This window comes from Rhinolophus sinicus, chromosome 2, assembly GCF_057876585.1.
Source record: "Rhinolophus sinicus isolate RSI-liver-muscle chromosome 2, RSI-T2T, whole genome shotgun sequence".
Lineage (NCBI taxonomy): Eukaryota > Metazoa > Chordata > Mammalia > Chiroptera > Rhinolophidae > Rhinolophus > Rhinolophus sinicus.
In genome coordinates this window covers 75,824,774-75,838,956 of record NC_142502.1, presented here as the reverse complement: position 1 = coordinate 75,838,956, position 14,183 = coordinate 75,824,774, and the positions used below count along the sequence as shown (strand labels likewise).

At 37.0% G+C, this 14,183-nt stretch overlaps 1 protein-coding gene across 1 annotated transcript in view; it reads right to left on the bottom strand.

Moving 5' to 3' along the window:
- The window catches only part of COL9A1 (collagen type IX alpha 1 chain), a 90,784-nt gene that overhangs the window by 19,922 nt on the left and 56,679 nt on the right, over positions 1–14,183 (bottom strand). The window contains exons 28-35 of the mRNA XM_088795633.1: positions 10,755–10,808; positions 10,071–10,142; positions 9,511–9,546; positions 8,512–8,556; positions 7,156–7,188; positions 3,898–4,044; positions 3,617–3,671; positions 1,749–1,937 (exon numbers count right to left, since the gene is read on the bottom strand). Of these exons, the coding sequence (XP_088651759.1) occupies positions 1,749–1,937; positions 3,617–3,671; positions 3,898–4,044; positions 7,156–7,188; positions 8,512–8,556; positions 9,511–9,546; positions 10,071–10,142; positions 10,755–10,808 (631 nt within the window). The remainder of the gene's footprint in view (positions 1–1,748; positions 1,938–3,616; positions 3,672–3,897; positions 4,045–7,155; positions 7,189–8,511; positions 8,557–9,510; positions 9,547–10,070; positions 10,143–10,754; positions 10,809–14,183) is intronic.

Below are 14,183 nucleotides of genomic sequence, written 5' to 3'. Positions count from 1 at the left end.
AAATGCTACTGTAGTCAGACTCTCCTAGCCTACCAAAATCACCTAGGCATTTTCACTTCTGAAAGGGAAAAGGTGGGACTTCGGGAGAGAGTTGTGTTACTAATTCAAAGTTAAGCTCTGCCCAAATATGGAGACTTCCTTTTAGCCAAACACAATAGGGCTGTGATTTCTATAGTCCCGGCAAGGTGTCCCTTTTCAGTGGGAAATCCAGCGACTGCTCTACATGAGCATTCAGCTGCATCAGAATTTCCTGGAGGCTCCTTAGAACTCAGACTGCTGCCCCCACCCCCACCCCCACCCACAAAGTTTCTGAGCAGTGGGTCTGGGTTGGGCTGGAGAACCTGCATTCCTAACACGTCCTGGTGACACTGATGCTCCAAGGACACCTCTTGCAGAACCGCTGCTCTACAGTGAACTCAGGGCAGCTGAGGAGTCATCCGTGGGCTCTGGCACTACAGAGCCAACTATGTCAACAACCGCCCAAGGCACTGGAGTTTCTTAGAAATGGTTTACAGAGTGAGCAGGGGCTAACCATAGAGAAAGCACCTACAGTGTGAATTCCTGGACTAGCAGGGCAACGAGGAATGGCTATGTGATTTTCCCAGAGAAAATAACCAGTTCTCTTTAGGATGAACTGAGAGTTCTCTCCATATTTGATTTGGTCTAGCTTCTGAAATCTTTGAAATTATGCCTGGCTTACAAGGACCCCCAATTAGGGCTCATTTATTAACATGCACATGCCAGAAAGTATATATAATCAACGTAATTATTCCAGCTGAGGTTGCAGTTATCCAAATGCATCAGCAATTCATTTATAAGTCCAAAAAGGCAGCTTGCTTGCCCTCTGATCATTCACACCATAATGTTTAATCCTAATTGGAGCACCAGCATTTAAAAAACGAAAGTCCCTCTCTTACTTTTGATGACACGCCTTTCTGACATTCTCCAGAGAGCCCTCGGTCACTCAACATGATACAGAAACTCTTCACTTTATTTAGTCCCCTCTGTAAATTACCCAGGGCACGCACACCCCAAGCTGACATATTTACTTACATCAAATAGCCAAAGCCATCTGAGGCAAGCAGTCCTTCTGCAAGTCCTGCTAAATACCTAACACACTCACAACGCTGTTTTTCCGCAAAATCCTGAATGCAAGGGTTTAACGTGCTTTAAATAAAAGAGGAAGAAACAAACTCTCTCACTCTCTCTCACAAGTTAAAGAAGGAATAGTTAGATTTACTGAGCTGAAAAAAGAATTCATCAAAACTAAATATCCAGTGTCATTTTGTAGAAGAAGGGGTAGACAGTTTCAACTCATGTTTTAATTTTTCTTATGCTAACAAATGGTGTTAGTTTAAGTAACAGAAACAAACATTCTAAGACTGCTTGACGCCTTAGAAGAGCTCTACAATGTTTTTAAGGTCTCAAAAAAAAAAGAAAGAAAGAAAGCTGAATGATCCTTCATAAGGTCCCGTAAAGTTTATTTGGAGCAATGATTGAAACACAGTATAATTGAAAAAGATCAGTGCTGAAAGTCAAAGGACCTTAACGATAGTATTTAGTCTACTGCTGTCCTACAGCAAGGTCAAGAGCATATAATATAACATTTTTCTAATCTTTACCATCACCATTGTAAAAGAGAACAATACATCATATCTCACAGGCTATCTGGAGCTTGGTAGGACCTGTGAATACATCTGGAAAAGAACAATGCATGTTTCCGGTTTCATCTGGGAAAAATGGCTTACCTTTAGGTCCCCTCAAACCAAGAGCACCAGGGGGACCTTTAATCCCTGGGAGGCCACGAAGTCCTATGTGGCCTGGGAAACCGTTCTGGCCAGGGGGTCCTGGGGGACCAGGTAGTCCAGGTTTCCCAGGGAGGCCGGAAGCTCCTGTGTCTGGACGCTTGAGACTAGCAGCCATCTCAGCAAGATGTTCTAAAAGATAATAAACAAAACAGCCCAGAAAAGTAAGACACATGAAAGTGATTCCAATAAAAAGAGAGGTATTTCAACCGCCGTTTTTCTAAATGTGTCACCAGAACTTCAAAATTGGTGATGAGAAATGAATCAAGTTGGATCCTTTTTCCATGGGCTCCCTGCCAGGAACCTTCATGGGAGCTGTTTTCTTCGGCTCTCCCTGGATATATTTGGTCCTGCTGTTTTGAGACAAGGGGACAGGGATAAAAACCTTAAACCGCAAGGCTTTGCTGTGAGTGTTGTTTTAAAAGATTGAGTGTGTCACCTGAATCCTGACTCGTTATCTGAAAACCCAGGATGGGAAGAAAATTAATTTCTTAACGTAGGTAGAAGTGGATGTCCAGAAGCTTTTTTTAAAAGCCAAGGACAACGTCCAGAATTAGTATTGAGACACATTTGAGATCTAGCCTCACATTTTTACTCTGAAGATACTAAATAACCTGAACTATCCTGAGAATTCATGACTTCTTATGAATTTTTCTTCTCAAAATTTTTTTCATGCTTCGAATAGACAACAGCCATTTTAAAAAGCCTGCTTCTTGGGAATGGTCACAGTCCGTCTTAAAAATTAATAACTGTGTGGGCTTTTTCAGGAACCATTAAATAGATTAAGAATCATCCACCGTGGAGAATCAAAACCATGGAGAACAAGAAAACTTTCCATTAAAATACTCCAAGGGAAATATTCTACTGTAGTATTTTTTTAAGCTTTAGGGTGTGAAGGAGTGTATAAATTGAAAACACATTTCTAACCAATACTTTTCAATTGTTTCAGTGTGAGTATTCTAAGTTTGCCTTACATAAGTAAGAGCATAAAATCACAATTTTCTATTTATGTGATGTTTAAAATTGAAATATCCTTTCAAGATAAAATGTCTGCAATGAAGAGATTAATAGTGGTTTTTAAATATAGAGGTGACAGTTTCATTCTGGAAAACTACAAGTCCATAAGACAAATTAGATGATCCCATGAGCATACAAAGAAGAGTATTTTTCCTGACAAAATTGGTTCCAACCAGAATAAGATAATTCTTAGTTAGAAGACCCCAGTGTTACAGGATCTCCTCAGATATGGTGTATTTTTGTACATCTTCATTTTCAGTATGGTTTCAGAACTAGACCAATTCTGAAACAGCTATGACAAATAGCAATCACCATAGTTACAGATAAATTTAGATAAAAGTGAACAAATGTGAAACGATGTCACCATTTTGGTAAAATGCTAGTTATTGATTTTCTATATAAGTGGTACATGAGTAGCTAAAATGTCCTTATGCTTCTTACAGGCATGGTGTCAGCCAATTACTTCTTATATAATCTACAGAGAGAGCCTAGATGAGTGCTGGGTACTCATAAGTGGTAGAGTGTTGAAGAGGCAAAAGATACCTGTGAATTGTTGTTACAAAAGGGAAAAAAAGTGTATCTCTGTGTGGGTGTGTGGGTGTGTACTTTCTTTCAAACTAACACCCTTGCAAAAAAAATCCAGGCTAATCCAGAAAGGTAATATTATTTTTTTCTTTGAGGCTATAAGCTATTATGATAGCAACAAATTGCATAAAACATAATTGACATTGATATTATTCAAAATCTCTCTCCTTTAAAGCATACGTGAAGTCAAGCCATTATGATTTATTTACCTTGCAAGACTCTCATGCAAACCTGCTTAATGTACTGGTCTGTTGGAGCTCTCCCCTAGGACACAAGAGAAAAAAGACAGTTTCTACATGGAACCATAAATAGGACATTGTTAAATGGTAAACTGACAGACTTGGCAAGCAACAAGGTGGCTGGCTTTACAACAGGAGAACTTGCCCCCACATCTAGGGAGCTGATGTCTGATCTAGTCCAGCTGCCCCCACCCCTTGTGCTGTGGAATGGACTCCCCACAGGGAAACCATGGGGACTGCCCACCACTCACTGGAGGGCCCTCGATACCAGGCAGGCCGGTGACACCCTGTTCTCCCTGCACGCCTCGTGGTCCAGGCGGTCCTTTTGGTCCTTCCACTCCAGGAAGACCCCGACCTCCTTCAGGCCCCCTCAAGCCTGGATCGCCAGGGTTGCCCACCTAGAACAAAATGGCACACTGTGAAACCAGGACTAAACAGAAGTTATGTGTCTGCTTAATATTAATATAGTATCAATCCACAAAATTTGAGGTTTACTACATTTTATTTCCTAAGAAGTATTGCTTCAGAGGTTATAAATCCTCAACATAAATCCACACATAATGCTACACAACAACTCACCAGTCTCTTAGAATTCCAGTCCAAGTAAACTTTGAAAGAATCTTTCTTTTGGTATAGTTATTTCAAAATGTTAACTGAAATAATAAGTTTTTAAAACCATGTTCTTCATACTTTAATCCACTTACTAAGAGCAACTTAGTTATTTATAAAGCTTGTTAACTTTCTCTGGCCACAAAAAGGCCACCGAGATTTTTATAAGACATGTTACTTTGTATATCACCAATGTAGAAAGCATAAAATTAAGATATTTCCAAGAATATGTTATTTAGCTGTTATATCATTCTTTGGAGAATTTGAAGATGCCAGATATATCCAGGAATTATAAAATACTAATATGAACTAAATCAATACATTTAGAATATCACATTTAAAATGTTGCAGTTAAAATCAATGCATTTAAAATACTGGAACAAAAAGACTAAGTCCACAATTTATCTAAGTATTGAGGAAGTTGAAAAATCTAAATATTAAAGAAGTTAGACATAAACCAACTGTTTCCTTAGAACGAAAACATATACGTTAGATTTTTTTTTCTTCAGAAAGCAGACCACTAAAAACATTTTAAAGAGTCCTTGTGTATAATAACTGCTTTAAAAAGAGACTAAATTAATTCATTTTTTGTTAAACTGTCTCTGGTGGAATTTGTGGCATAGTAGTTACAATGTACTGTTGTTTATAGAATAAGAATGAGAAGATAAAAAAAAACAGGAGACAGCAAGGGGATGTTAGTATTGAAGATATGAACATTCAGAAAGCAACTTAATCCTGCTTTTTCACATGCAACGTTTATCTAGAAAGAGCTAACTCTTTCAAACATTCAAATGGTTTCAGCTGAAGGGGAGAAGGTGGTGTAATGTTTGCACTAGACACATCTAAAGAAAGCTCAGCAAATGTGCTTTTTCCAATTTCTCTTTACGCTTAAAAAAAAAAAAAAAAAAGATACTCATCTATGTCAATCTGTCAAAATTGTTCCTGTGAAGAAATTATGGCTTAAAAGATTTCCTGAAAAACCGGTGTCAACAGGGAGAGCTGAGGATGTGTTATGGAAGGCTGGGGTATTTTCAGGTGACTACAGCACAAAACTGTAAAAGCTTCAAAAACAACCCAGAGGAAAAGCCAAAATGATTTCAGAAATGCACTAAATAACAGACAGAAAACAAAGGAAACCAAATCAGCGTGGCTTATCTTTCCGGCAATGTCTGAAATATTGCTAGAAGAAGGGACAAGAAATTTTTGATGAAGAGATCAAGGGCCAACATGGCCAGGACAGGATGAGGACCCTGAATCTTTGGGGAGGAATTCCTCAGCTGAATACTGAAGGAGAAACAGACCTCCCCTACTTATCAAGTTGGTCTATGCTGAAATCACTGTGGAGAGTGAAAGTCTTCCTGTTAGTAACTATTTCCCCTGATTCTGGGACAGTACACTTCAATTTCATCAGTGTTACCTGGGTCATGTCAGAGAAGACAGGGGAAGGAAAGTAGGTAATAAATTAAGAGCTAATTCCTAGCATTATATCCAAATTTAAATGAAATGAACTTATTTTGATCACTGCACTGTTCACTCGATTTTTTCTTGTAGAGCGTAAATGCTGACCATGGAATATTACTAATTATTTCTAAACCTGAAGTAGCATTTTTATTACCAAATTCTATCAAGGCTTACTCTTTACATTTTTCTCAACCCTAAACCATTTCTGTCAAATGTGCTTAGGCATAACAATGTTACTTGAAGCTTGAGACTGTCACTCAGTGTTTAAAGGAGTTAGGTAAAGAGGTAATATGACGTAATAACTTCCACCTCAGTGGTGTGTAAAGAGCCCAGTGCTGGGTACTGTAACCAAGTCTAGGTAAGTCCTCCTGGAGAAGGTGGGGCTGAAGATGGGGCTAAGGGCTTAAGTAGGAGGTAGCTATTTTAAGGAAAGAGACACAATGCACCAGGTGAGGAGAGCAGCCCACGTGAAACAGCGTGCCATGTAAAAAGAACTGCCGATGGATGAAGTTCCAGACATGGAAGCAGATAAGGGTGGCCAGGTAGAGAACACTTTGTATAAAGCTCTATATACCTGCTAAGAGTCTGATTTTATTCCATAAAATTTATTTTGAAGGGTTTTAAGCAGAGAAGGGATAGATAGTGGGTTTTATCTTTTTATCTAGATTATGTTGGCAGTTATGAGGATAATATGTTGGACAGGGACAGAGAGGAGTGTGAGAGATTCCAGAAATAGGAAGGACCTGGAAGCTGGGGGTCAGTGACATTTGAGATTGAGCTCTTAATTGCATCTTTTCTCCTTATACTAAGTTTCTTATTATATGAGATGTGCATTCCTTTCAAATCGCAAATCATCCTGGGATTGCTATTAATTGGTTCTATAATTCTGAATTCATCTAATCTCTAAGGACATCGGTTTAGTTTCTACAAAATGACAAACTGAACAAGATAATCCTTTTCTAGCTCTAATAATTATCTATATTTTCTTATGCATTATGCCTCTATCTTACTTCCCCAAAAAGAACACAGAGATTAAGAAAATTTTTGAAATATTTGCCAACAAATTGTACAACTGCCAACAAAACTCAGTTACCCACTCATCATCATGAAGCATAAGTCAGTTCATTAAAAATGACCCATTTGTGAAAGAAATTACCACCTAATATACTCCTTGAGCCACTTATAATGTGGAAAAACACAAACAAAAAGCAACTTCCTTTAGAATGGTTAGTTCAGCAGGCAGATCATTTACACTATTGTGAGTTTTACTTCTTTGGATTAATCCAGTACTTAAAAAATAAATGTAGACATTCATTTCCTTTAAGGTAAGTCCTTTAAGAATTGAATTTTATAGAATGATTTTATAAAGCAGAGCATTGCATTTTCTACAGCTTTATTGATATTTTTATTTTTATACCATTACTGTTCATTATACTTACAGCTCCCTTTTGGCCCTGCAATCCCATATCTCCCTAAATCAATAAAACAAAATTATGTTAGAACAATGTATTCACATTTCATAGTTTCCTAAAAACATTTAACAGGTTATTGTGCTGCCAAAATCTATAGAAAACCATGGACAGATGAACCTTGACACCACAGAAAAACATTAGACGCAAAATTTGGATTCTTGTCTCAGTTTTCTTGTTTAACTTAGTGATCCTGTGTGAACTACATAATCTCCCTGCCTTTGGCTAAAAATGTGTAACTCAAAAGATACTAAACCAGGCTTCTGTTATAAAACATAATATTTAAACCTGATAACTTTATTTTTGAAACACTAACAATATTTTAAAACTCATCCCAAAAATCTATCAAGCCAAATATGCATGCTTATATGCTTAAAAAATAAATCTTGAAAATCTCCCACCACTGATTCTACATATATATGAATTCGGCTCAAGGTTTAGCACATCAGTTCATCTCCACTACAAAATAGAATGATTAATAGAATGATTAGAATACAATCATTAATAAGATGATTGAATAGAATGATTTAAAACATTCTCTTAGTCCATAGCGTGAGCGATTTTAACAAAAAAATAAAATTGAAATAATTATTTTTGGAATTTACTTAATAGTTAGGAAGTGTGGCCTAATTCAAATGTTACATTTATATTAACTTTAAATCCTGAAAATCTGAATAAAACAACATTACCAGAAGTTTTTTCCTGTACCAAAATCTCTTTGAAACTAATTTATGAGAAATCTATCATACCCACCCCAAAGGACAAACATACAGTTCCACATTTGGTCGTGTTAGATTATGCAAAACCATAATGATGATCTAGCAGGTCTAGCAGTTCTGGCAGGAAAGGTAACTTGCTCGTATTGTCACCCTGGAGGTTTGGCAAGAACATCCTCTAAGGAGGGAGGTCACTTATTTGGAGGTTTTAGACTAGAGAGAATGCCCATGATCACACTTGTAAGCCACAGCTAACTATAGTAAAATTTTAATTTTGTTTCCATAATAGACACTGGACTTTCTATAGTCATATAAGAATCACTTTGAATGTCTAGATGTAAAGCCACAAGAGAATTCATTGTGTCTGAGGGTACAATTTGTTCTTTAAAAGTTTGAGTTTAGGTCTATCAACCTTTGGGGTGTGTCCCCTCTACTTGATGTTGGCTGCAGTCTTGGGGAATCATGCGTTAGTTTGTAGAAGAAACATCTTAATCTTTAAAGAAAGTAGCGAGGATAACAGTGTCAGAGAAAAGAAAAAAATATATCTATGTCCTCAAACAGTTTGAAATCAGTAAGTCTCCATCATGAACCAGAAAAAAAAAAGTCTTACAAATTCACCCCTTTCTCCTGCTTCACCTTCTTCACCAGGGGGACCCTAAAAATTAAGATTAAAAGTCACAGTTTTAAATTCTTAGTCCCTTGGCTCAGTTTTAACCAGTCAACATTGATAAGCATTCATAAGTGTTCCCAGGATCATGCAGAAATACAAAATGCTCTCAGTGAATTTTCAGTCTAGCTGTCAGTGGCTAGTCCAAATCAAACATGGCCTAGAGAAAGGCCAGAAGGTGAGGCTGAGTTTCTGCTAACGTTAAAGATTACTAACTGTATCTAGCAATTCTTTAATTAGGAAATCTTTGGGAAAGGGCTCTTAAAGTGCAGTACAAAAAGGAATCCAGAGAAAAGACTGACTCTAATTCAAGTGCAGAGTTTATTTGCTAACATCTTGATAAAGAAAAACTTAAAACACTATGATGCGGGGGCAGCCGGTTAGCTCAGTTGGTTTGAGCGTGGTGCTAATAACACCAAGGTTGCCAGTTCGATCCCTACATGGGCCACAGGGCCACTGTGAGCTGCGCCCTCCTTAAAAAAAAAAAAAAAAGAAACACTATGATGTGGCCATAATGCAATATACAGATGATGTATTATAGAAATGTACACTTGAAACCTATATAATTTTACTAACCAGTGTCACCCCAATAAATTTAATAAAACTTAATTTAAAAAATTGAAAAGCCTTAAAAAAATTTATGACATGGCTATGGCAGGCTTCATCAGAGTAAACCAAATTGGTGAATTAGAGTCAGAACCACTCTTTTCAAAGGAAGGACAATGTGTGGTCCTGGAGGCAGAGCCATCATTAGCCAGTAGCTCCAGCTTATTAAAATAGTGGGTAAGCTACAGACCCAAATAAACTTCAGGTTTCACTCACTACGAAGCACCTTGAGAAAAACGACTAGCCTCCAACATTTTAATCACATGCAAAAATCCACTGATGAAGCACATTAATGCACATTAAACATGCATTTTATATTATTCAGATAGGACCTACCTGTTCACCCTTTGGACCAGGTTCACCGGCTATACCCTGATATGAATAAAACATAATACTTTTTCAGTATTTTAAGATTTGCATCTATATAATTTCAACCCCTTATTGAACTGGTGAATAAACACAAATATGAATAATGTGACAGAAGAGAACACCCCCCTCTCCTCACCACCCAACCAAAGTCAAGTAAGACCTGGAAAAACTGACCATTGTCCACCTTGGGGCATTAGACAACTTGGGGCATTCATCAATCACATCCATGTAAAATTTGACTAGTAGGAATGTAAATTTAGAACTAAATAGGAAGCATGATTACAAGGAAATTTCTTTTTTTAATTTTCTCAGCTTTTTTTCCTCCTAATAAATTATTATATTAATAGAATTTTTTGCTTCTTAATCTCAACTCTCAGTAATTTCAAATACCTACTTTGGCAGCTCTCTCTAATAAACACTAGAAATTTTAGAATCTTCTAAAAGCAAGACCAAAAGGAAGGTTGGTTTCACAACACAGTCTAAATCCTTTCCCAATAAGGTACTTTCAGGAGGGCTGGATTGCTTACCCTGTCACCTTTCATTCCGGGAAGTCCAGGGGGGCCAGGCAAGCCATTGTAGCCAGGGTTACCAAAAGGACCCTGAAAAGCAAACACAAAGTCCCCAGAATCGCTGTTGCTGCAACACGGAAAGCACTCGAGCCAGACACAACTTTGGGTGTGTCGACTCCCATCTAAACTAGATGTGCTGTGGTTGGTTTAATTTTGTTCCTCCAAATTCCCACATTATCAGCAGAAGAGAGAGCAGTTCCCCCACCCCCTCTGTCCCACCTCTGAGGTCCTCAATTCCCCAGTTTGCTGTCTTTCCCAACAGTGGGCTCTTTCAGTGTAGGCCCCGCAATGGCACTGCCTCTCTTGCTGTGTAAACAAGCACTGCTGGAGAAGTAAAAGGCCGCATTCACGCACAGTTCTCTCCTCATCCAAGAACAACCGGAGGCCAAATGTAGCACTTCATGCCTCTCTTGGTTTTAAAATATATGTTATAAGCCACATTGATTAAAATACCCTTGGAGGGTATTTTAGGTATAGTTTAAAATTACACATTTTTCACATATTCACATAACAATAAAAATCAAGTAAGGATGATTAAAGTACCCTTTGTAAATTGTGTTTTCTCTCCTTGCTCATTTTTAAAAAATGCATCACATTTTGTATGAAGCAAATAAACTGCTGGAGATTGGAAACATTACTTACCAGTTTACCTGGTATGCCCGGGGCTCCTTCTGGTCCTGTTTCTCCTCTACTGCCCTGGAAAAACACAAACATGATTGTTAAGTGGATAGTTTGCCACAATTCAAATGATTAATTACCGTGTCAATAAAACAAAATCCTACCAAGTTTTTTGTTTAAATATAAGTCATCAAAGTATTCTCCCCATCCTCAGCTAAAGACAGAGACCGTTACGTAAAAGACCTGCAGTCTCCTCAGTGTGCGTCCTTCAGTGAATGTTCACTCTGATTAGGGAGAAATAATAACTGATACACCTGTATGAAATGCCAATCAGTCATTTTCAGCATCTAAATCACCATCTAACTTACATTATGGTTATTTATGTACATGTTTTACCCCTCATTTAGATCATGTGTTCTTGAAGTATAGGTACATTAATTTTGAATTCCACACAATGCCTAAAACACAGAGTAAACTTTCAGGTATACAGCACATTTTAAAGCAATATCTGGCAAATGATCTTGAACCTCAAACGAGTGAAAAAAGAGACACAGGTCAAACGTTTGCCTTTAAATTACTACTGCAACTACGAAAAGACATAGATAGTAGAAATTTATAAAGTCTCTGAAATAAACAATTCTTTGTTCTACTCATTCTTGTTTTAAACATGTCTTAAAAGATTAAATAGACTTCAGAAAGAGCAATTCGTAATGAAGGTCCACCAAAGAGACACTCTAATTTCTTTTGTGAGCCAATTTCAGTTTTTTATTTGAAATTTTAAGCCCTTTGAGGAGACACATGAACTTTTAAATTTCTTTCCCAGAGAACTTCATGCAGTTTTATACAATCTGATAAATCTTGTTTCATTTCTAATGCCTGTTCAACTAAACTGAACACTGAGGATATTGGATAAAATAATCACATCTTCTGGATGATGTTATAAAAATAAAAGTAGTCTTCTGAGGTTTTCTTTAAAATGACAATTCATATTAATGTTTAATATTTCTAAATACTTCCAGTAAGATTATCCTGATCTGACCCATATGCTTTTCACGCATTTATAAGTTGAACAAAGTGTCAAGATCCATAAAACTTCTGAATTTTCAGTTTCTCTAAAGGATTAAGAAGGGTTTGTCAAATTAACAAGTTGCTAGCTATGAGGTATAATTTCATAACCATCACTTTATATGACTTATAGGTGGTGTAAATGAAATACTATTTCTCAAAATTTTTATATAAGCAACCTGTCTAATGTATGATTTGGATGATACATTGGTCCTTAACCCTGCGAGTAGCTTGGAAGCCAGAGGCAGTGTCCTATGAGGATGGATGCTGGAAAGATGGAAATCTAAATGAAAACCAGCCACTCTGAGAGATTTTTCTGTCCATGTATTGGGATCCACCCCATTAATTTAACCCAGCACTTCAAAGTTCAAGACAGATGTTGCTCAGTGTATCTGCTTTTTTGGCATTTTCAAATAATTTCTGAACTGCATCATTATTGAGATCCTAAATACCATTGGGCTAACATGACTTCAATTCACAGAATGGTTGGGAAAATAATTAATCACAGCAGAAGGGGAAAGCTCAGTTGCTGACATATGAGTACTTACTTCTAAATAAATGAACCATTATGCCAGCTTATCCAAACTAAAGACGATTAAAGTAGTACTTTTTTTTTGCTCTTTTCTCTTCCACAAACGAAAGGGCTAAATTAAAATAAAGGATTATATAACCTTTTATTTATTTTTGGAGAGATTTATTATCTTTCCAGTCAAAGATAAAGATTTTCTCTGTTGGAATCTTATTTTCTGTCTTTCATAAGGTCTTATTTATCAGTTCATAAGTATTTTCCAACCACTGGCAGACCGTTGGTAATACATCTGAATGGCTCAGAACCCCAGTACAGACAGCCTGCTCTCCAGAACTCGTGTACACACGACAACCCGTTACACATAGGACTGGGGGAAAGATGGGTGAAATTATGGCCATTTACTCCTCTGTTGCTACAATAAACAGCCTGTCATTACTCGTTTTCATTTCACTTCCATCCTGTAAATACTCGGCCATTCTACACTTAGGTGTTTCTATATAAATCATCTTACTGGGGAAAAAGGTAATGTTTATTTTCACAACCATGACAAAACAGCTACAAAGTGTTAGGGCAAGGTTCTCTGATGGCCATTCTTACAATTTCAATGTGTTCTAAAAACATGCGTAGTCTTTCTCTAAATTCTGCAATTTCACCTGTAACTAAGATGAGCAGGAATAATCAAGAAATAAATAGGACTCTCTAAAGCATTCATTTAACCAAATACATTTTGCAAGAAGCAATTAACCATGACCTGGTAAACACAAGTCTGTTAAATAAATGATAAACCTCCTAGGTTTCAACAGCTGTGGTGAAAACCATATTTTCAGATGTAGGCACAAGAGGCTGGTAGGGACATGGCTATTCTGCCCAGTGGCTAATATTTACAAACCCCATGACAGTAAGAGTTCTGACTTTTAACAAGATAATTTGAAGGAAGCAGAAAAAAGGCAAAATCCTACCATTAAAAAATGTGTTTGCTTTTTACTAGACTTTTGTTAAATGCTCACTATGAAAGTCCCATAAATACTAAAGTTTAAAATTTGATAAGTATGTTTTGTACCATTAAAATGTGCAAGCCAACTTCAAATAAAAGTCATCCTGCAGAGACTTGACTTGAGTTGCTGAAGCATTAGTGGGTAGAGATGATAAAATAGATGCTGAGCCCCATTGCCCGGTAGAAAGCCTGGCTCTGCCATGCATCAGCTAACTCTGGACACACGCCTTAACCTCTGTGCACCTCAGTTTCCTCATCTGTAAAGTGGGGATTAAAAACAGTACCCATCTCATAGGGTTTTTGAGAGGACTGAATAGACACATAAAAGACTTAGAACAGTGTCTGGCTCATGTAAGCACATAGAAGAGTTAGTTATTATTATTTTTCTTAGTTATTTTTATACAAAATTTTATCAGGACTAAAGAAATCAGTCAAAATTATGTTTTTCAATCAAATGTTTAATTACATGTTTTTTGCTTTTCAACTCTCCCACATCTTTTCAAAAGCACAAGTTGTGCTTGGGAAAAACAAGTCTCTACTCCTTGTTTCTCTAGTTTCTGTCAAAACTAGGAAGTCACCTTCTTTATAAACAAGTGCAGTAAGTCCTCACTTCACATCATCAATAGATTCTGCAACTTTAAGTGAAATGATCTATAATGAAACTGAATTTACCAAAGGCTAATTGATATAAACGAGAGTGAAGTTCGTATGGCATTTCATCGATGTTATATTGAAATGACATTGAATGAAATGAAGTTATTTGAGGACCTGCTCTACGGGAGCTACTTTGTAAAACTCATTTGAATAAATACAGCCAAATAAGTCTATTTCAAAGTTTGCCTTTTAAAATGGAACTATTAGACTT